The sequence below is a fragment of the Lepus europaeus genome, chromosome 4, assembly GCF_033115175.1.
Source record: "Lepus europaeus isolate LE1 chromosome 4, mLepTim1.pri, whole genome shotgun sequence".
Lineage (NCBI taxonomy): Eukaryota > Metazoa > Chordata > Mammalia > Lagomorpha > Leporidae > Lepus > Lepus europaeus.
In genome coordinates this window covers 103,772,963-103,794,980 of record NC_084830.1, presented here as the reverse complement: position 1 = coordinate 103,794,980, position 22,018 = coordinate 103,772,963, and the positions used below count along the sequence as shown (strand labels likewise).

At 53.7% G+C, this 22,018-nt stretch overlaps 2 protein-coding genes across 5 annotated transcripts; one reads left to right on the top strand and one right to left on the bottom strand.

Moving 5' to 3' along the window:
• Positions 1 to 1,235: 1,235 nt before the first annotated feature.
• RMND5B (required for meiotic nuclear division 5 homolog B) lies at positions 1,236 to 16,730 on the top strand. Of its 4 annotated transcripts, none has more exons than XM_062188601.1 (10): positions 1,236 to 1,272; positions 6,113 to 6,263; positions 11,270 to 11,415; positions 11,537 to 11,677; positions 12,895 to 12,995; positions 13,171 to 13,337; positions 14,111 to 14,276; positions 16,228 to 16,330; positions 16,403 to 16,557; positions 16,641 to 16,730. In XM_062188601.1, exons 2-10 carry the CDS (start codon positions 6,125 to 6,127, stop codon positions 16,702 to 16,704), a joined length of 1,182 nt encoding a protein of 393 aa, XP_062044585.1. In that variant the 5' UTR covers positions 1,236 to 1,272; positions 6,113 to 6,124; the 3' UTR covers positions 16,705 to 16,730. The 4 variants fall into 4 exon arrangements, with proteins under 4 accessions (XP_062044585.1, XP_062044587.1, XP_062044584.1 ...); XM_062188603.1 differs by having other exon boundaries at positions 1,254 to 1,272; positions 6,117 to 6,263; XM_062188600.1 differs by lacking the exon at positions 1,236 to 1,272 and adding an exon at positions 1,334 to 1,532.
• Positions 16,731 to 17,792: 1,062 nt separating this feature from the next.
• Positions 17,793 to 21,536, bottom strand: NHP2 (NHP2 ribonucleoprotein). The gene is made up of 4 exons (XM_062188605.1): positions 21,304 to 21,536; positions 21,130 to 21,199; positions 18,665 to 18,770; positions 17,793 to 18,158 (listed from the first exon to the last, which is right to left on the bottom strand). Exons 1-4 carry the CDS (start codon positions 21,461 to 21,463, stop codon positions 18,033 to 18,035), a joined length of 462 nt encoding a protein of 153 aa, XP_062044589.1. The 5' UTR covers positions 21,464 to 21,536; the 3' UTR covers positions 17,793 to 18,032.
• Positions 21,537 to 22,018: the final 482 nt, after the last annotated feature.

Here is a 22,018-nt window from a genome sequence, read left to right as displayed (position 1 = left end):
GACAGGACCACCCAGGCTCGCGGCCCGCGCACCTTCCCTGCAATGCAGCCTAAGGTTTCCTCTGTATAACCTGCGTCCTCCACGCCTCCCCCAGGAGCATCCACTGCGCCCCAAGCACGTGGTGTGGGAAGCCATCCTCCCCAGCCCCCAAAAGTGGTGGAGGCGGGGCTAAGCGCCAGAAGTCAGGAACAACAAATAAACACACGAGATCATATCAAATGATGTACAGAAAACAAAGGTGGATTGTGCAAGTGTGAAGAAAACGAGATTGTGCAAGGGGAGGCGGACCTGGAATGAGGCCGGCCTAAAAAGGCAGCCGGAAGTCGGGAGAGTCCGGCTCCTCAAGGGCGCTGAAGGGGGTGCGCGCAGAGCCAGGGGGCCTGGGTGGATCTTAGACTAGGCCCAGGCCTGGGTTCGGTTCCCCTCCTCCTCTGTCAGCTTTCCTTCCCTGGGGGCTGGTGTGTTCCCACCCAGGGCAGCCGCGGAATCTGATTCTGCAGATTAAGTTCAGGTTGAGGGGATCCGCAAGGCTGGGGCACCAAAAAAGGACTTTGCTTTTTTCTCCCCCTAAAAATTTATGTATTTATTTATCTGAAAGGCAGAGTTACAGAGAGACAAAGAGATCTTCCATCTGCTAGGTCACGCCGCTAAGGCCAGGACCGGGCCAGGCCGAAGCCAGGAGCCAGGAGCTTCTTCCAGGTCTCTTGGGGGCAGCAGCCCAAGGACTTGGGCCATCTTCCACCGCTTTCCCAGGCCATTAGCAAGGAGCTGGGTCGGAAGTGCAGCAGCCGGGACTCGAACCCGCGCCCATATGGGACGCGGCGTTGGGGGGATGGGGAGGATGTTTATCCAGCTACACCACAGCCGGACTCCAGGGCTTCCGTCTTCCATGACATTTCCCAAGGGCACAGCCTAACCGGTGGGCCCCTAGAGTGCACAGCACCGTTCGCACCGAGCGGAGGAGGCACAGGAGCTGGGGTCTTCCGTGCGGGGCACCAGTCAGGGCGAGTCCCGGCGCCTCTGCCGGGCCCCCGGCCGGCCAGCGAATGGCTCTGTCCTACGCTGGGCCGCGAAGGGCTGGGTGCGCTCGAGCGCCTGACCGCGGTCCCCCAGCTCCTGTGGGCGACCTCACTGCTGGTGCGCCGGGGGGCGGCTTGCGGGACGGCCACCCCTTTGCGTATCCGCGAGTGGGAGCGCCCGGGGCCGCCCGGCCACCGCCGCCACTTCCGGTTCCGAGGACGGCGGCGCCGGAAGCCGGGGCCGTAGGCGGAGGTGAGCGCGGGCGGGCCTCCGGGCCAGGCGTTGCGGGCTGAGGGCGGGGCTCGCCGCCCGGCGGTGAGAAGGGCCGCGGCGCGCGGTAGCTCGGCTGGCTGCCTGGGCCAGGCTCAGCCTCCGGAAGCCCCCGCCCCAGTCTGCCGTTGGGTTTGTCCTCTTAGCAGCCGTCGGCCCGGACGGGGAGCGGGAGCCCCGCAGACCGGCCCCGGGCCGCGGACTCGGGCGTCCCTGCCTCGTGCGACCCGGCTGGGTGGCAGGTAACCAGGTGCGGGCCGGGGCCCGGCCGGGCTCGTGAGCAGGGTCTCTGGAAGGATGAGTTCGTTGGTTAATGCAGGTGAAATCCCGGCGAGGCTACTGTCCGGGGGACCCGGTGACCTCTTCCTTCCTTCCGGTTTTGGTTAATGAGAAAATAAAAATGTGCATCGTCCAAGGGGGATGTGCAAAGAAGGAAAGCACGGGGCCGTGGGGCAGGGATCGGGTGACTGGAGCAGCGGTCAGCGGCAGAGACTGGTCGAGCAGAGCTGGGACCGGAGAGGGAGTGTGTTGCAGGCGGAGCGGGAGCCAGTCTTGGTTTTAGTGAGAGCCATATGGGGCCGGGAGGGGTTAGAGGTGGGGGCTACGAAATTGCCAGAATCGGTCCCCTCGGGATTCACAGATTCTCTTCCCCATTCCAGGAACCCTCCTTGTTTAGGCTGCTGAAGTGTGGGTGCAGGGGCCCCCCATGCGTGCCTTGGTGGGAATTTTATTTCAGTCCTGTCTCTGCTCACCTTCCACAGATGTGAGCGCAGGCCCTCTAAACCAAAGGTTGGGAAGTCCTGTGCCATTTAATTAGCAAACTCGTTCTGAGTACCGTGGACCAGCCCTGGTCTAGGCGCCAAAGGTAGAGACTCCAGCCCTTGGGTAGCTCATAGTCCGACAGCAGAGACCAGCATGGGGACAGTCAGTGCTGCACTCCACTCGTGAGGTGGCAGCTGTCTGTAGCGTGGGCTCCCGGGACACGTTTGTGAAGCAAAAACAGGAGACACAGATTTCATTGACTTCATGAAAAACTGGTGATTAAACTCCTGCTTAAGTTCTCCATGCGAAGAAGTGCAGAAGGCACTCTAGAAAAAGGCACACGTGCAAAGGAAGTGCATGTTTATTTGCAAAGGACTTACCTGAAAGCATGGCACTGTTGAGCCAAGGGGTGACAAGATCTGGTGTGTGTTTGGGAGCGGTCGTCCTGTTGGGTGATCTCTATACGTGTAAGGCCTTGGGGAGAAAGGCTTAGGGTGAATGGACATGAAATGACAATCGCCAGCACTTATCTTTATCACGAAGGTTGTCAAAGACAAGCACACAGTTCCTCCTCCTTGTAGCCTGGTGAAGATGGCCGACTGTGAGGGGCAGAGTGACTTGCTCTGGACACACTGAGTTAACCTGGACTCTGGAAAACCCACAAGCAGTTTTTTGTTTTTAAAGACTTATGTATTTGAAAGAGGGAGAGAGAGAGATTTTCCATCCACGAGTTCACTCCCCAAATGGCTGCAATGGCTGAGGCTAGGTCCGGTTTGAAGCCAGGAGCCCAAAACTCTATCTGGGTCTCCCACATGGGTGGCAGGGGTCCGAGCACTTGGGCCATCTTCTGCTGCCTTCCCAGACACCTTAGCAGGGAGTTGGATTGGAAGTTCCGCAGCTGGGACTCGAACCAGGGCCCATGTGGGATGTTGTTGCAGGCAGCAGCTTAACCACAATGCTGCCCCCCTCAAGTAGTTGTTTGCCCAACTCATTTATCTTAAAATTTTAATTACATTAATCATAATTAGTTCTTAATCATTTAATTGGTCCATGCAGGGCCTTTTTTATATTTAGTTACATATTCCTTTATTATTCCCACTTCTCCCTTCCCTCCCTACCATCAGAAACTGCTCTGCTGTGTCTAGGCTATAGTCAGGCTTCTATATCCCAGGGTTCTACATCCATGGATTCAACCAACTGTGGGTCAAAAATATTTGAGGAAAACTGTCTGTATTGGGCATGTATAGATTTTTAAAAAAAGTCATTCCCTAAACAATACAGTATAACAGCTATTTACATAGCATTTGCATTGTATTTGAAATTGTAAGTGATCTAGAGATGATTTGCCTCTCCCACCCCATCTGCCTCTCTTCAGTCTTGGCTGCCACAGTCAGACAAAGTGCAAAGACATCTTTTTCATGCATCTGTAGTGAAAACCTTAGCAGCAGACAGTAACTGCTCCAAGCCTATCAAATAGATGCATAGGAGTTGACTTAAAATGTAAGGGAGGATGTGTGTGGGTTACATGCAGTGCTACACCATTTTATATAAGGGACTTGAACATTCACACGTTTTGGTATCCCATGGAAGTCTTGGAACCAATCCCCCATGGTTATCAAGGGACAACTGTATATCCTTTTATTTGGTGTGTATCTTTTATTTGCCTTAGTTGTATGCATTTATTGATGTTACTTCAGAGGCAAAGAGACAGATCTCCCGCCTGCTAGTTCACGCCCCAAATGCAGCCCAATGGCTAGGGACCAGGATACAATTCAGGTCTTCCACATGGGTGGCTGGAACCCAGTTACTTGAGCCATCACCATTGTCTCCCAGCGTCTGCATTAACAGAAAGCTGGAATCAGAAGCCAGAGCTGAGTATCAAACCCAGTCACTCCAATAATGGGACATGGGTGTCCTAACTAGTCTTAACCATTGGCTAAACACCTGCCCCCTTGGTTATTTTTAATTACCATAAATGTATTCTGCCTGGACTTCATTTTATTTCTTTCCTTTCTCTTCCGTACCGTATTGTGGGATCCTACAGATGTTGCTGTGAGTGTATCTGAGACATGGCTTCTAAGTGCTGCATCAGTTTCCGTAGACGTGCCCCCACCTTTTGCCTCCTTGGCTTACTGACCAGTGTGCGGCCTCTGGACTGTCTCTGCCCCTCAGCACAACAATGCTAGGAGGAAACGCCTGTCCCTAGCCCCTTCCTCAGCTTTTCAGCACAGCCTCCAGATGCTGCTGGAGTTTCCTTTGGTAGTCCTGGTTATCAGAGAGTATCTGAAAGGCCAGACTATTTCACCTTGGTGAGGCCTTGACCTTTCTCAGGCCGTGTTTGTTTTTGGCAAACTGTGACTCTGGTTCCCAGACACTCTTGGCAAACATTGTTTTGTTCTGCATTTTCCCCTGCTGATCGTTCTCACAGGCTCTGTGCTTACTTTCCTGTTCTTGCCATCATTAGTGGTTGGTGTGCACTCATTCCAACCACAGGTATTTGCTGCCTGCCTTTCCTAGTGCAATAGTGGCCCGTGAAGCTGCTCCCAAGATTACCTGTAATGCCAGGTACTCCAGGGAAGGGCCTGGCTTCAGTTCCCTCTCCTCCGCTTCCAGCTGCGTGACCTTGGGCAACTGAATCTTTCTGTGTCTCATGTTCTCATCTACAAAGTGATTTTAATAATCGTCCCTACCTCATAGTGTTTTCCTGAGAATTAGGTGAGTTAATGCGAAGTTGTTAGAAGAGCGCCGGGCACATAATAAGCCCTCGTGAGATGTTAGCTGTTAATAAGAGCAATAACTGTAATGAGCGCTCACCATTTCAGTCAGGAATCCCTGTTAGGTTTTGCCCCGTAATGTCTCCCATCCAGTTACAGAGCATTTGTTTAGGGGGCACTGGGTGGCCACTCTGATGAGAAATTCTAGTGTCGTAGCATCAGCTGTAAGGACAGAGTGTGTGAACACATCCCATGGCCTAGTGCTAGGCTGAGACAGAGGGTGCTTATTGGAGGACCCTGGTGGTAGTGTGGTGCTGCGGACCATTGGAGAGAATGAACACCTGGCTGTCTTTCAGAGGACATATGCCAGCCTTCTCATTTCAGGCTGTAGATGGATGGGGAGGGACTTGACTCCGTCACCAACACTTGGAGGCTCTTTCATGTATTCAGTGTCAAAGGCTTCTCTGAAACGGGGGAGCAGTGCCCAGGGTGGAACCTGCTTGGGCAGGAGGCTTCAGTGGTGGGGGTGGGCGGATAAGAGAAGCAGCTTTCTCAATGGTACAGTGAGGGGCGAGGGCTGTTACAGGAGTTTCTCGGCTGGTAGGACCGGAAGGGCCTCAGAGAGATCAGTACCCAGTGCTCAAAACAAAACAAGAAGGGTGCAGATGGAGAATTGAGGGTGCTGGATGGGGACAGTCCGGGGATAGCTGCCGGAGGAGGTGACATGTGAGCTGACTCCCAGCTTCTTGAAGAGTTGCAAGGGTGAGGGGGAATGGAGAGCAGAGCAGGGAGAGGAAGTCACGTTGCCCTGGGCACAGAGCCGTGAGCGAGCCAGGTGCCCATCCCTGCAGAAGCAGCGGGGGAGGCTGAGTTCGGAGTGGTGGGCGAGGCCTGTCAGGCCAACACAGTTGGCAGTTGCTCCCTAAGCTGCCTTTCCAAATGTCGAGCCCTTCAAGGCCTGCCTTCAGGGCCTGTGCCCCCACTAACTAAGAGAGCGTGGCCATGATGAATATATGAAAGGGCAGTTGGTGGAGTGTGGCTTTCTGGTTAGATTGTGTTGCCTGCTGAGGGTCCTGTGAGGGCTGCCCTCTCCTGGTTGAAAAGGAGATGAACAGATGACAGGAGAGTGGGAGATGAGTAATTTTCTCACCCGATTCAGAAAACTTGTCTTCATACCAGCCTGCGTCCTCTGCAGGGGAGATGGGGCACGGTAGGTGGGTTTTGTTAAGCAGGGCATTGCCAAGCTTTGTATCTGATAAGGGAGTGGATATGGAAGATGGTGTGGGAGTCTCCCAGAACTGTGCCACCTGGCCCAGATGGAGCCTGACCCACTTGATCTCCCCCAGACAGAGGCCACCATGGAGCAGTGTGCATGTGTGGAGCGGGAGTTGGACAAGGTCCTGCAGAAGTTCCTGACCTATGGACAGCACTGTGAACAGAGCCTGGAGGAGCTGCTGCACCATGTGGGCCAGCTGCGGGCCGAGCTGGCCAGTGCAGGTAGGTGTCTGCCCCCACATTCCTGGGGACCCGAGGCTACCTGGAGACAAGGTTCAAGGAGGATGATGGGTAGTGTGTGCGTCGCTAGGCCGCCAGGAAGGGAATGGTGATGACACTGACTGTGCCCTGTGGAAAAGCCTGGGGGAGGTCGTTCCTTTACTGCAGATTACTTCCTGTTACATTGTTTCTTTTCAAGATTTATTTATTTATTTATTTGAAAGGCAGAGTTAGGCAAAGGCAGAGAGAGAGAGAGAGAGAGAGAGGTCTACCATCTGCTGGTTCACTACCCAGATGGCCACAATGGCCAGATCTGTGCCGATCCAAAGCCAGCAGCCAGGAGCTTCTTTCGGGTCTCCCACGCGATTGCAGGGGCCAAAGCACTTGCACCATCTTCTACTGCTTTCCCAGGCCATAGCAGAGAGCTGGATCAGAAGAGGAGCAGCTGGGACACAAACCAGCACCCATGGGGCATGCAGTGCCAAAGGCAGAGGCTTGGCCCACTACACCACTGCACCAGCCCCGTGTTACTGCTTTTTAAGCATTTGAGAGTGAGTTGCAGATACTGCGTCCCTTACAGCTAAAGCTGCAGTGTGTGTCTCCTAGGATGCAGGGCATTCTCTTGCATAGGTACAGAATATTACAGCCAGGAAGTGGAACGCTGGCGTGATGGCACCTCACGACTACAGTGTATATTGCAGTTTAGCCATTGCCCCAGAAACTTTCATGCAGTATTTTCTATTTTCCAGTCCAGGATCCAGCTCCAGGTCATGCACTGCATTGAGTTCCTCACAAAAATCCACCTTCCTTCATCTTTCGTGACATTGGTACTTGTATAGAATTAAGACCAGTTGTCTTGTAGCACATCTCGGCTCGGATTTGTCTGATGTTTTGTCAGCATTCACATATTGCATCTATGCCAGGAGTGCCTGGCAAGTGATGTGCCTATCAGAGCATCGCACCAGGAGGCACAAGATGTTGGTGTACTGCATTATTGCTGATGTTTACTCTGATCCTGTGCATAAGATGAGTCGGCCAGGTTTTTCCACTGGCGATAATAAGCAGTTCATGGGGAGCTGCTCTGGGACTAATAGATGTCCTGCTCTTTATCACATCTCAGCCCCGAGCATCAGCACCCAGCGATTGGTGCCTGCCTCAGTTATTACTGAGCTGGTTGCAACATGGGTGATTTTTCCTGCTCTCTTATGCTCCAGGCATTTATAAGTCGGCCTTCCATTGTAAGGAAGATGCTTTCCTTCTTTATTTACTGTCAGTTCACTCTTCAAAGATTCTTATTTTCTTCAATGGTTCATAATCCATTGTTGCGACTTGTCTTAATGTTTACATTGTCTTAGGTTTGAATCAGGAACCTCTGGTTCCTTTGTCTCTTTTTTTTTTTTTTTTTTTGAGCTGTAACATTAACTTCCCCCTTTCAGAGTACAACTGGTTTGTAGCGTATGCACAGAGCTGTAGTCATTACTACTGTCTCATCTCAACAGTTTCATCATCATCCTTCCAGACACCCAGCCCATGGACAGCTGCTCCCTTCCTGCCTCTCCCCAGCGCCTGGCAGCCACTTTCTGTCTCCAGCTCAGCCCTTCTGGACATTCCAAACAAACAGGGTCACACAGCGCACAGTGGCCTTCTGTGTCTGGCTCCTTTCATTAGCATGTCTTAAGGTTCGTCCCTGTCGCAGGACCTGTCAAAACTTTATTTCTCTTTTATGACTCAATAGTATTCCAGTGTGTGGATATACCCCATTTTGTTTAACTATGAGTTGATGGACATTTGGGTTCTTTCTACCTTCTGCTATTAGAAATAATTCTGTGGGCTGGCTCTGTGGCATAGTGGGTAAAGCCGCTGCCTGCAGTGCCGGCATCCCACATGGGCACCGGTTCGAGTCCTGTCTGCTCCACTTCTGACCCAGCTCTCTGCTATGGCCCAGGAAAGCAGCAGAATATGGCCCAACTCCTTGGGGCCCTGCACCTGCATGGGAGACCCAGAAGAAGCTCCCGGCTCCTGGCTTCGGATTAGCCCAGCTCCTGCCATTGCAGCCAGTTGGGGGGTGAAGCAGATGGAAGACCTCTCTCTCTCTCCCTCTGTCTTTCTGTAACTCTGCCTTTCAAATAAATATATTTTTAAAAAAATAATAATTCTGCTGTGAATACTCACAAGTTAGGCTGTTGCTGTGGCGCAGTGGGTTAAAGCCCTGGCCTGCAGTGCCAGCATCCCATATGGGCCGCAGTTTGAGTCCCAACTGCTCCACTTCTGACCCAGCTATCTGCTATGGCCTGGGAAAGCAGCAGAAGATGGCTCAAGTGCTTGGGCTCCTACACCTGCGTGGGAGACCAAAAGAAGCTCCTGGCCATTTAGGGAGTGAAACAGCAGATGGAAGACCTCCCTTTCTCTGTCTCTACCACTCTCTGTAACTCTGTCTTTCAAATAAAGCTTAAAAAAAAAAAAACACTCAAAATTTCTGGGTACACTTAAGTTTTTATTTCTCTTGGATATGTACCTAGGATTGTAAGTGCTGGGTCATTCTGTAACTCTGTATTAACTTGACTGTCAAATTTGAAAGAGAGGCCGGCGCCGTGGCTCAATAGGCTAATCCTCCGCCTGCGGCGCCAGCACACCAGGTTCTAGTCCCGGTCGGGGCGCCGGATTCTGTCCCGGTTGCCCCTCTTCCAGGCCAGCTCTCTGCTATGGCCCTGGAGTGCAGTGGAGGATAGCCCAAGTGTTTAGGCCCTGCACCCCATGGGAGACCAGGATAAGTAACTGGCTCCTGCCTTCGGATCAGCACGGTGCGCCGGTCGCAGAGTGCCGGCCTCAGCGGCCATTGGAGGGTAAACCAACGGCAAAGGAAGACCTTTCTCTCTGTCTCTCTCTCTCACTGTCCACCCTGCCTGTCAAAAAAATTAAAAAAAATTTTTTTTTGAAAGAGAAAGAGAGAGATCTGCTGATTCACTCATCAAATGGCCACAATGGCTGGGGTCAGGCCAGGAGCTTTAATCCAGGGCTCCCACATGGGTGGCAGGGATTCAAGCACGTGGGCCATCTTCTAGTACTTTCTCAGGCACATTAGCAGGGAGCTGGATTGGAAAAGGAGCAGCTTAACACCCTGTGCCATAATGCTGGCCCCTAAAATAAATTTTTTTGAAAAGTTTTATTTTATTTATTTGAAATACAATTACAGGGAAAAGTAGAGACAGAGAGAGGTCTTCCATCTAGTGGTTCACTCCCCAGATGGCTGCATCTGAGCTGATCTGAAGCCAAGAGCTAGGAGCAGCTTCTGGGTCTCCCATGTGGGTGCGTTGGGCCATCTTCCACTGTTTTCCCAGGCCACATAGAGAGCTGGACAGGAAGTGGAGCAGCCAAGACTCAAACCAGCACCCATATAGGATGCTGGCACTGCAGGCCGGGGCTTCAACCCGCTGCGCCACAGCACCAGCCCCTCTTTTTTTAAAATCAGGAAACGAGGCCGGCGCCACGGCTCACTAGGCTAATCCTCCACCTGCGGCGCCTGCACCCTGGGTTCTAGTCACAGTTGGGGCGCCAGTTCTGTCCTGGTTGCTCCTCTTCCAGTCTAGCTCTCTGCTGTGGCCTGGGAAGGCAGTGGAGGATGGCCCAAGTGCTTGGGCCCTGCACCCACATGGGAGACCAGGAGAAACACCTGGCTCCTGGCTTCGGATCGGCACAGCGCGCCGACCGTAGCAGCTATTTAGGGGGTGAACCAACGGAAGGAAGACCTTTCTCTCTCACTGTCTGTAACTCTACCTGTCAAATAAATAAATAAATAAACTTTAAAAAAAAAAAATAAGGAAACGAAGACTGAGATGAGCTGACTTGCCTCAATTGACCAGTTCTAAATCATATAGTTCAAAAATGGGCCGGGAGGGCCTGTATTGTGTTGCAGTATGTTAGGTTAGGTTACACCGCTGTCTGCAATGCCAGCATCCCATATGGGCACCAGTCCATGTCCTGGCTGCTATACTTCTGATCCAGCTTCCTGCTAATGCACCTAGGAAAGCAGCGAAGGATGGCTCAGATGCTTGGGCCCCTGCACCCATGTGGGAGACATGGATGATGCACCTGGCTCCTGGCATTGATCTGACCCAGCCCAGGCCCTTGCCATTTCGGGAGTGAATCAGCAGATGGAAGCGTGCTCTCTCGCTCTCTCTCTCACACACACATTCTCTCCCACATTCTCTCCCACTCTAACTCTGCCTTTCTAAGTACAAAACATCTTTAAAAGGTAGGGTGGTGGTGGGGTGGATGTTGTGGTACAGCAAGTTAAGCTGCTCTTTTGGGATGCCAAAATTCTATATTGGAGAGCCTGTTCACATACTGGTTGCTTCACTTCCTGCTAATGCACCTGAGAAGGTGGCACATGATGGCCCCCCCACCCTTTGGGAGACCTGGATGGAGTTCCTGGCTCTTGGCTGTTGTAAACATTTGAGGAATCAAACAGCAGGTAGAAGATCTCCCTGTCTCTCTCCCTCTGTCACTCTGCCTTTCAAGTAAATAACTTAATTTTTAAAGATTTATTTATTTATTTGAAAGTAAGAGAAAGAGGGAGAGACCAAGATTTCTTCCATTTATTGGTTCACTCCCCAGTTGGCCACAATAGCCAGGGCTGAGCCAGGCTGAAGCCAGGTGCCAGGAACTTCATCCAGTCTCCACGTGGGTGGCAGGGACCCAAGCATGTGGGCCATCTTCTGCTGCTTTTGCTAGGTCAATAGCAGGGACATGGATCAGAAGTTGAAGAGCTAGAACTCATACTGTCATACTGGCACTCATATGGAATACCAACATTGCGGGTGGCGGCTTTACCCACTCACTATTCACAATGCTGGCCCAAACAAATAAATCTTGGAAAAAAAAAAGCGGGGCAGGGCTGCCTCCTGGGGCACCAGACTGACATATAGAACAGGAAGCAGAAACAAGGGCTACTGCTGAAACAGGTGCTCAGGGCTGTATCCTGACTCATTCCATCCACTGTTTCCCTGTAGCTCTTCAAGGCACCCCCCTCTCAGCCACCCTCTCCCTGGTGATGTCCCAGTGCTGCCGGAAGATCAAAGACACTGTACAGAAACTGGCCTCGGACCACAAGGACATTCATAGCAGTGTATCCCGAGTGGGCAAAGCCATCGACAGGGTGAGCGCCGGGTGGCCCCGTGCCTGGGGTGGGAATATTCCAGAGCTAGTGTGGTGTGCACAGGGCTCAGCAGGGGAGTGTATGTGCATGCCCCAGTCACAGCGCCCTCTCTCCTTGTCAGAACTTTGACTCTGAGATCTGTGGTGTCGTCTCTGACGCGGTGTGGGACTCGCGGGAGCAGCAGCAGCAGATCCTGCAGATGGCCATCGTGGAGCACCTGTACCAGCAGGGCATGCTCAGTGTTGCCGAGGAGCTGTGCCAGGTGACAGTGGCGCCAGGTGCTGGCCCCGCGTGGGGAGGGCCAGTGCTGAAGGAGCCTCCCTGTTCTGCCCTTTACCTGCTAGTGTTCTTGACATTAAATCCCTGCCTCTCTTTGAACATGTTTTAGAAAGGAAACCAGCCCCCCCACACCATAAATTGAAAATTGCTTTAAAAATATATAAAATGAGGGGCCAGCACAGGTTAAATGAGTGGCGTAGCAGGTTAAACTGTTGCTTGCAGCACTGGCGTCCCAAATGGGCACTAATTTGGGTCCTAGCTGCTCCATTTCCAATCCAGCTCCCTGCTAATGCATCTGGGAAAGCAGTGGAAGATGGCCCAAGTCCTTGGGCCCCTGCACCCATGCGGGAGACCTGGATGAAGCTTCTGACTTTAACCTGGCCCAGCCCTGGCCGATGCAGCCATTTGGGGAGTAAACCAGTGGATGGAAGATTTCTCTTTGTCTCTCCCTCTAACTCTGCCTTGCAAGTAAATATTTAAAAATCGTAATGAAAAGTGAAGCAACTAACATCTAGTTAGAGTTGGTTGCCAGCTAGGGTACTGAGCTGAACCCTGGGTATCTCTTTAATGAAATGACAAAGCTTTTGTTAGGTGTTAAAGACACACTGGGGGACAGGTGTTGTAGTGCAGCAGGTTAAGCTGCAACCCATACCAGAGTGCTAGTTGGAGCCCTGGCTCCTCTGCTTCTGATAATGAACTTGAGAAGGCAGTGGAAAATGGCCCAAGTACTTGGGCTCCTGCACCCATGTGGGAGACCTGGCTTGAGTTCTAGGCTCCTGGCTTTGGCCTGGTCCACTTGGGTAAAGAACCAGTGGATACAAGATCAATCTCTTTCATACTGCCTTTGAAATAAATACATAAATATCTTAGAAAACACACAGTGGTAGAAAAAAGGGAGACTTTCTCTTTATGTAATTAGGTTTAAAAAGGAGTAATTTTCTCACATGCTGTCACCACGGGGTCTCCAGTTCTCTTGGTGTGCGGTGGGATTTGCAGTCTGCTCTCGAGGTCAGCAGATCACACTGATCTCCCCAGAAGTGAAACAGGAATGAGAGGCCCAGGCAGCTGGCAAGAGACCATGTCTCCTGTGCCAACTTTGGCTCCCTCCGGCCTGTCTTTGACAAATGAGGTTTTATTACGTGCAGACTAGAATTTAGCAAACACTGTCTTCCAACGGGGGACTCTCTCTCCCCCGACCAGGAATCAACACTGAATGTGGACTTGGATTTCAAGCAGCCTTTCCTGGAGCTGAATCGAATCCTGGAAGCTCTGCATGAACAAGACCTGGGGCCTGCATTGGAGTAAGGAGCCCCACGGTGGGCCAGCAGCTACTCTGCCTCCACCTGTCAGGGCACCAGGCTTGTCACCCACACGTCCCAGGGGCGTCCCGCAGCCCTCCTCGCAGGTCCTGGCTTTGCCAAGGCCCCTTTCCTAGCCTCTACCAGCTCCACACTAAAACGGCCCCTTTCTTCCCAGATGGGCCGTCTCCCACAGGCAGCGCCTACTGGAGCTCAACAGCTCCCTGGAGTTCAAGCTGCACCGACTGCACTTCATCCGCCTCCTGGCAGGCGGCCCCGAGAAGCAGCTGGAGGCCCTCAGCTACGCCCGGCACTTCCAGCCCTTTGCTCGGCTGCACCAGAGGGGTGAGTGCCCAGGGTGCTGGTGGGCCGCAGCGGATGGTGTCAGTCATCCCCGCACCCACGTGGGGCTGTGTGGCACCCAGCTCCCTCTCTCCTGCTTAACTTCTTGCAGCCCTTGTTATCTCCAAGGTGAACTCCAGACTCAAGGCTCTCCTGTCCTTTGCATACCTTTCTAGCTTCATCTCAGACCACCTCAGGCCTCCAGTGTCTCCCTGCAGGAAGAGCCCAGCTCCCCTGAAACTCACCTGAGTACTTTCCCTGGGGCTCCCTTCCTTCCCCCTGGATTAAGAACCTGCCACTTGAGTCACACCTGTGAGGTGTTCCCCATCAGTCACCCACTCTGTACTCATTTCCTGAGCTCCACTCATATTTATTACTCTGAGCTTTATTTAAAAATAGATGTGAAAGCCAGGTAGTGTTTTTAAATTTTAGCTGGATGCTGCTGCCTCCTGAAAGCCTTGAACCTGGAATCTGCTCTGTTAGAGGAAATTAGCTAGAGTTGGTAAATAGACACTAGTGCCAGCCTGAGACCAGCTCAGTGATACCATAGAAAGCATGGAAAGAGCTGACAGGGGACTCCCCTGCCGATCTGATTCCCTGGTGGCAATGCCTGTCCAGAACCCACAGCAGCAGTCTGGTGACCCACCTCCGCTGGTTTTTAGAGAAAACCAGTTTTGCCTGAGGGTATTTCAATCCCTGCCCATCTGCTCTGCTCCCTTAAGAGGCTGGGCCCAGAGCCCCTGCACCCGCTGAGCTGCACTGTGGTTGCCTTGCAGAAATCCAGGTGATGATGGGCAGTCTCGTGTACCTGCGGCTGGGCTTGGAGAAGTCGCCCTACTGCCACCTCCTGGACAACAGCCACTGGGCCGAGATCTGTGAGACCTTTACCCGGGACGCGTGCTCCCTGCTGGGGCTTTCTGTGGAGTCCCCACTCAGCGTCAGGTACACCTGGCCTTGGGAGGGCAGAGAGGGAAAGACAACTTTGCCAGGGCCCTGCCACGTGCCAAGAACACTGCTTGGTGCTCTCAGACCTAAACTGAGATAGGAACTGCCTGTTTTTGTTAGACAGAGATTATTGAGACTTGTGGCCTGAATTTCCCACAAAGTCCATGGCAGGGTTCCCGGCTAGTAAGATCTCTTGAATGAGGTCCCTGCCTCTCCTGCACCTCATCCCTGTATTACAGCAAAACCTCCTCAAATCCCTGCAGCCCACCTTCCTTACGGTCTCCTCTCAGACCCCACCCCCCTCAGGGAGCCCAGTCCCTGAGCACCGACTGAGAGGTCTCCTTCACTGTAACACGCCTCTCACAGCTCCTGCAGCCCAAGGAGCTAGAAGTACCCTTCCTCACCTCATAGAGGACAGCAGGAGGGTCAAGAGGCAGACTCACCTGCCTTGAACCGGCCACCTGAACTGACCCCAGCGCAGTGCACAGTGGCCACAGGGCATTTTACTTCGACTGCTTGTGGGGCCTCACGCTCCACCCCATACAGGAGACTGACATCTTTCTCATGGACTCTGGCCAGGCGTCTAGCTTTAGAACAGATTGCCCAGCAAGAACACTGCCCCTTCCCTGGACAGGATCATTGCGTGGCACAGGACTGTCCTGTGCGCTGTATGGTACTTAGCACCTGAGGTTCCAGCCAGTAGGTCCCTACCCCTGTACAACTGCTGCGAGAAATGAATCCCACCCCCAGTCATTATCATTAAAGGTTTATTTGAAAGGCAGAGTGACGGGGGAAGACAGAGATCTTCCATGCACTGGTTCACTCTCTAAATAGTCAAAATAGCCAGGAACTCCTGTTGGGTCTCCCACATAGGTAGCAGGGGCCCAAGCACTTGGGCCACCTTCTGATGCTCTCTCAGGTGTAGAGCAGATAGGACTTCAACCTCTGCTCTGATAGGGATGCTTAACCTGTGTACCAGCCCCCACCCAGTTCTTAATGTACTCTTTTATTTTTTTAAGTTTTAAATTTGTTTATTTGAAAGGCAGAGAAATCTTCCATTCAAATGGTATTCCTCCAAATGCCTGCAACAGCCCAGGTCCAGTCAGGCTGGAGCCAGGATCCCAGAACGCCCATGTGGTTCGCAGGGACCCAAGTCCTTGAGGCATCTCCTGCTGCCTCTCAGGATGTGCATCAGCAGGAAGCTGGGGTCAGCAGCAGAGCCAGCACTTGAACCCAAGCACAGAGACAGGATGCATGCATCCTAACTGGCGTCTTAACTGCTGCACCCACTCACCTCCCCCCATTTAAGTATCCTAGTTGATTTTTCTAACAAGATTTTATTTGCAGAATAATGCAAATATGACAGAGAATGACAGAGAAGGAGAGTGATCTACTATCTACTGGTTCACTCCCCAAACTCCTCCAGTAGCCAGGGGTACAACAGTCCTAGGCCAGGAGCCAGGAACTCCATCTGCCAAATGAGTAGTAGAAACCCAAGTACTTGGGTTATTGTCTGCTGTCTCCGAGCACATGAGCAGGAAGCTGGACTGGAAGTGTGGAGCAGATCTGACTTGAACAAGCAGTCCAGTATGGATACGGATGTCCTAAGCAGTGCCTAACCTGCTGTGTCAAGACACTTGCCCCAGTAGCCACTGTTAGAGGTGCTTTCCAACAGCAGGACAGTGTAGTCCCACACGTGGACTGTAACATGGCTTGGCTGAGCAGGTATCTATCCCTGCAGCTTCATTTTGTCTTTCCTGTATGTTCTCAAATCTTGGGGTGCATCAGAGAGACTCATGTTGGACACAGCTGGGTACACTTATGGCACTGTATGAGCAATCTGAGGACTGCTGTGACCTCGGCTGTGAGCCAGAGGGGTGTGTGCTGCTCTTTCTGCCTGTCTACTGTGTCCCACAGTCCGACTCACTGTGTCCCCTGCTCTTTGCAGTTTTGCCTCTGGCTGTGTGGCGCTGCCAGTGCTGATGAACATCAAGGCTGTGATTGAGCAGAGACAGTGCACCGGGGTCTGGAGTCACAAGGATGAGTTGCCGGTGAGGCCTGGCGGGGGCGGTGAGGGCGGCCAGGACAGAGAGTGGGACTCACCTCTCTGCTGGCCTCCCTAGATCGAGATTGAATTGGGCATGAAGTGCTGGTACCACTCCGTGTTTGCCTGCCCCATCCTCCGCCAGCAGACTTCGGATTCCAACCCGCCCATCAAGCTCATCTGTGGCCACGTCATCTCCCGAGATGCCCTCAACAAGCTCATTAATGGAGGAAAGTAAGTCCCCTGTGCCGCCCCCTGCTTGGCCTGGCTGTCCTGCTGGCCAGCCTTAAGATGTTTCTGGTCTACCCCCTCTGCAGGCTGAAGTGTCCTTACTGTCCCATGGAACAAAACCCAGCAGACGGGAAACGCATCATATTCTGACTCCTGCCTGGAAGAACTTTGCTGGAAGCGGCTTTTCACCCGGGAGCCTTGTGCTCTGGGTTGGGCGAGCTGGCTTCAGTGGGCTGTGGTTCACTTCGCCTGGTTGAGGAGCAGTAGCAGGGTAGCTGAAGAAGGAACCCACCACCCACATGGAGCAATGAAAGGAAGATGCTGGGCTCTACTCCTGCTGTTCGGATGCCTTTGACTTAGCAGCTGCTGACGGAGAAGCAAAGGACGGGGCGCTGCTGCAGACATCTTTCCACCCCTGCCCTCGGCCATGTCTCTTATTGCCGTGACAAGCCAAGCCTGTGCCACTCCAGCTCCTCAGCCCAGGGGTGTCCAGCTGTGGCCAACTTCCTGCTGTCCAGCCTCAACTGTATGTATCCATTTCCCACTGTACATACTCAAGTTAGAACTTAATGTAATTGTTTTATAACTTTGACCAAATATACTCACAGCCCTCCTTTCTTCTGCCAGCCTTTAGCTTTGCCAACAAGGAATTGCTGGGTTTGCTACAAACAGGTAGTGGGCATGGTGTGGGGCGCAGCCAGAGCCCAGGCAGAAAGCACTCGACCTGCGTCTCCACTAAAGGGGACTTGGATGCTCTCAGCCCCTCGGCAAGGGGCCTTTACAGACACATGTGTACCAAGTCCAGTGGGGCCTTTGACAGAGAAGGAACTTAAGTCTAAAGTGCTAGAAGGGATTGGTTCACCAGAGCCAACATGTTCAGCAGGAGGATGGCCTTTGGTTTTGCATTTAGCTTCTTCCTATTTAAGATTTAGTGCGTGGGTGGGTAAATTGCTTCCATAGCTTCAGAGTGGCACTGAGAAGAGGAATGGGGGTGCTCGACAGAGGCCGCAGGCTCCTATGAGGTGGGGTCTGGGCTCTGCTACCTCAGTTCACAGCCCCCATTTCCCGGGAAGTCAGTGGTGAAAGCCCTGGGTGCTGGGCGGCTCAGCGTTGGCACCGCAGGCTCTGAAAGTCTTTCGGGTCTCTGGTGAGAAGTCTGCTTCCTCTCTTTCTTGCCCGCCAACTGCCTGGCCCCACCAGCAGCTGCTGCTTCAAACAACACCCACAGACTCACCACATTGTAGCCTTAGCATTTACTTGCCCAGCCCACGCTCTTGGAACTGTCTTCATTTAAGCTCAACAGGAAACAGCTCTGATGGAGAAGGCGCCGGCTCTACTTTCATGATAAACAGCTGATGGAGCTGCCTGGGAAGACTATGTCCCTCGGGGAACCAGGGCAGACGCTATGAGCGTGGGCAGAGGATGGTAGGCTGGGCAGCTACCAGCCAGGCAGGTACCCAGGTTGCTGCCTAAGTTCTTCAGTGGGGTGAGGGCAGGGCCTGCACCTCCTCCAGGCACTCATCATAGGCCTCCTGGTATTCCTCGTGAGGCTTGACCATAATCACACAGGTGGGGCGCTTGGAGCCCGCAGCCGCACCCAGGTCCTAGAGGAGGAAAGAAAGGCTGTCTAGGGGGAGAGGCCACAGAAGCTATGTGCGGGGAGTCACACGTGATGACTCAGCAGCTTGATCTGGCCCAGAGTCTGTTCCACTGGGTCTGTCTATGTCACACTTAAAGTTATTTTGAATTGGTTGCCATCATTTAAACTCCAGTAAGTATTCAAGCTATGGTCCAGCCACATTGGGCTTACATCCCCACAAGGCCACCATGAAAGGGCTGCAGCCCAGCAGGGGCTGTTCCTGGGAACATCCCCCTGAAACAGCCCCTCTGAGCAGGAACCCACATAACAGGACTCACACAGGTCCATGTACATCATTTTCTTTCTCACAGTCCACAGGAGGGGATCCTCATTTTATAAGACAGAAACTGAGTCGCCATCTGCAGTGCCACAGCTTGGCAGCAGTGTTGCCAAGAATCCACAGTCCTGCTTCCCACTGTGTCCTGCTGCAGCCCACCCCCAGCACCTCTCCCGAAGGGCTGTGCTTCTTACCGTCTTCGAGGGGATGTAGACGTAGGGCAGATTCCGGTCCTCACACATAACTGGGAGGTGGCAGTATACTTCAATGGGCAGTGTGTCTCCTGCCAGAACCATGATCCTGAAATGAGAGAATCTGCTGTGGTTTCCAGCTGTCCCTACCCCATCAAGTTACAGGCCAAATTCTGGGCTGGGCTCTGGCGGTGCACAGATGAGGAAGATGTCCATCCCCCTGCCTCCCCTGCTCAAGGGGTTACTATGTGAGTCTGCCAGCCTCTGGAGGGGTGCAGACTTGTATTTGGCAAATGGTATTTGTCCAGGGAGGTGATCTCCACTTCTTAACAAAATGTAAATGCAACCAAGTATGACAAGGGGTACAGTACTGGGACAAATGAGGTTTGAGGGGCACCAAAGAATAAGCTCAGCTTTTCTCAGAGTCAGTAAAAGCTTGGGTGGACATTTGGCACAGTGTTAAGATGCTGTCTGGGGGAGCTGGTGCTATGGCGTAGTGGGCTAAGCCTCCGCTTCAGTGCTGGCATCTCATATGGGCACCAGTTTGAGTCCCACCTGCTCCACTTCTGATCCAGCTCCCTGCTGATGGCCTGGAAAAGCAGTAGAATATGGTCCAAGTGCTTGGGCCACTGCACCCACAGTTGGAGACCTGGAAGAAGCTCCCGGCTCCTGACTTCAGATCGGCACACCTCCAGCCTTTGCAGCCATTTGGGGAGTGAATCAGCAGATGGAAGATCTCTCTGTGTCTCTCCCTCTCTCTTTAACTCTCAAATAAGTGACACACCCAAGGGCCTTGCTAAGAATAAGAAACAAGCTGTGTCCCAAAAAGAACACCAGAATCCTCAGCTAGGGTCCCCAGCTAGCAAGCTCACGGGGCTCCGGGCAAGAGCAGCTAGAAGTGCTGCTTCTCTCCTGGGGACTCTGTTAAGCTGGTGTCCCTCAGCCCGGGCCTTGGCTGCCCTCTCCCTACATTCCTCCAGACGCACCCGCAGCCACGATGACATGTGCCGCCCATGTGCTACAGCTCCCAGACCTGTTCTCCCCAGCCTGTCCCCCTCTCTCCCAAGCCCCAAACCCATATAGCCATCTGCCCGATTGACAGTTCAGGAGGTCACACGTCTTCAACGTAATTTCCCCACACAGACGTCTCAGAAAACAAGCCCTGTACCCTGGCAGGGCATGCCAGAATCTGGAAACCATTTATACTTCTTCGCACTTCTGAAAGTCCGCTTGGATCCATCTACTTTCATATATATGTATGTATATATATATATATATATATATATGAAAGTAGATGGATCATCTATATATATATGGGTGATGTATATATAATATATACATATATATGTATATATATATATATATATATATGATTGATTTCTTTGAAAGGCAGAGAGGGAGAGACAGAGATCTTGTTATCTGCTGGTTCACTCCCCAGATGGCCACAATGGGGCTGGCCAGGCTGAAGTCAGGAGCCAGGAACTCCATCTGGGCCTCCCACATGGGTGGCAGCGGCCCAAGTACTTGGGCCATCCTCTGCTGTTTTCCCAGGCACACTGGCAGGGAGCTAGAGCAGAAGTAGCCAGGACTCAAACTGGCACTCCTATATGGGTTGTCCACACCACAAGCCGTGGCTTAACCTGTTGCGAACAATGCCAGTCCCATCATCCACTTTAAATCCAATTTCACCGTGACCTGTCCTAGATTATAGCCACCTCCTCTACCTGCACTTGCTCAGATAGACTCTTGCCTCTCTGATCCTTTCAATTGCAAGAAAAATCTTTTACAGTTGTTTGAGACAGCTCTCATCTGGTTTACTCCCCCAGATGCCTGTAAGGTTTGGGGCAGAATGCAATCCAGGCTCCCAACCACCAGGGCTGCAGCCCACCCCCTAGCACCTCTCCCGAAATGCCTGGCAGGAAGCTGGGGCTGGGGATCCCACCCAGGTGGGCCACGGGACGTGGATGTCAACTCTAGGCCTAAACACTAGGCTACACGCCTGCTCCCACATGTTAAGGTGCAACCATAACCATGTCACTTCCTGCCTTTACCCTTCAGTGGGCTCCCAAGCCCTGAGCACAAACACTAAGCTATGGCTTACAAGGCAGCTCCCAACGTTCAAGATGAACCTCCAGCACCTACACAGAGCCAGGCACCTCTGGAGGTAAAGCTGTGCGGGCCGTGTTCTCGTGGCGCTGACTCCGGCGGGACTGGGAGACTGCTACCGCCCGCCCCCGCCCCAAGCTGCGGGGCAGTGGGGTCACTCTCCACAGTTACGGCTACCCGCGAGTGTGGTGACCGGATGGAGAACACAGTGCCTGGAGCAGCGGATTCTCCTGACAGGCGTCCAGATGACCGAGGCCGGGGTCCGCCCGCCCCGAGCGCGGCTGCACCGACCCAGCCAGCCTCTCACGGGGCGCCCAGGCAGCACGGCTCCTTGCAAAGCCCTGCGCAAGCGGGGTTCTTACCCTTTCTCGCCCTTGTTGACAAACTTCTGAACCTCCTTCACCCCGCGCCGGATCTGCTTCTGCTTCACGGCTGCAACACCAGAGAAGTCAGCGCGGCGGTGCAGCCGCCCCTCCGTGCCCGTGCCCGCGCCCGCCCGGCCCCGGCCCCGGCCCCGGCCCCGGCCCTGGCCCCACCTTTCTTGATGCACTTGTAGAGCTTCCGCGTGAGGCGGCGCGAAGCCAGGGGCTGCGCGATGGGGTTCAGGTTGACCAGCAGCTCGTGATAGGTGCGCTCCCCGCCGCACGCCTCTCCCTGGGCCTCGGGCCCGTCGGGGTCGGACTTTATTTTGGTCATGGCGGCAGCAGCCGCAGCGCAGTCCCCGGGAAGGTAGTCCGCGTGGTCGGCCGCTTCCGGAACCGTTTCCGAATCACCCCGCCCCACAGGAAGCCGCCGTACAGCGCGTCCAATCAGGACACGATGTCTCCGACCCTCGAGCCAATCGCTGACGATCAGCGTATTACAGCCACGCCTGAGCGGCCGGGGGTGGGGCCCCGGGGGCGAGCGGCGGGCTGAGCGGGTCAGGGGCGGCTTGCCTGGGCCGAGAGGCGGGGCCCGGAGAGAGGGAGCGGGCCGGCCGCTGCGGCTGCTGTGGGCGCTGAGCGCCGCGGACACCCAGGCCCGGGGAGCGGCGGGAGGTGGTGCCTGTGCGGGCGTGTTGGTGTCTGGGGGCGGGGTCCTGGCCTACTGGGCGGTGCGGTGCTCAGCGTGATTGCAAAGCTGGGCCTGGCTGGGCCTGGGCGGCGTGCCCGGCTGCTGCAGGAGGCGGAGGTCCAGCCCCGCGCGCAGAAGCGGCCTTGCCCTAGCCTCGCCTCCCGTGCTTTGCTTTCTCTTCCCCGGACCCCGCCTTAT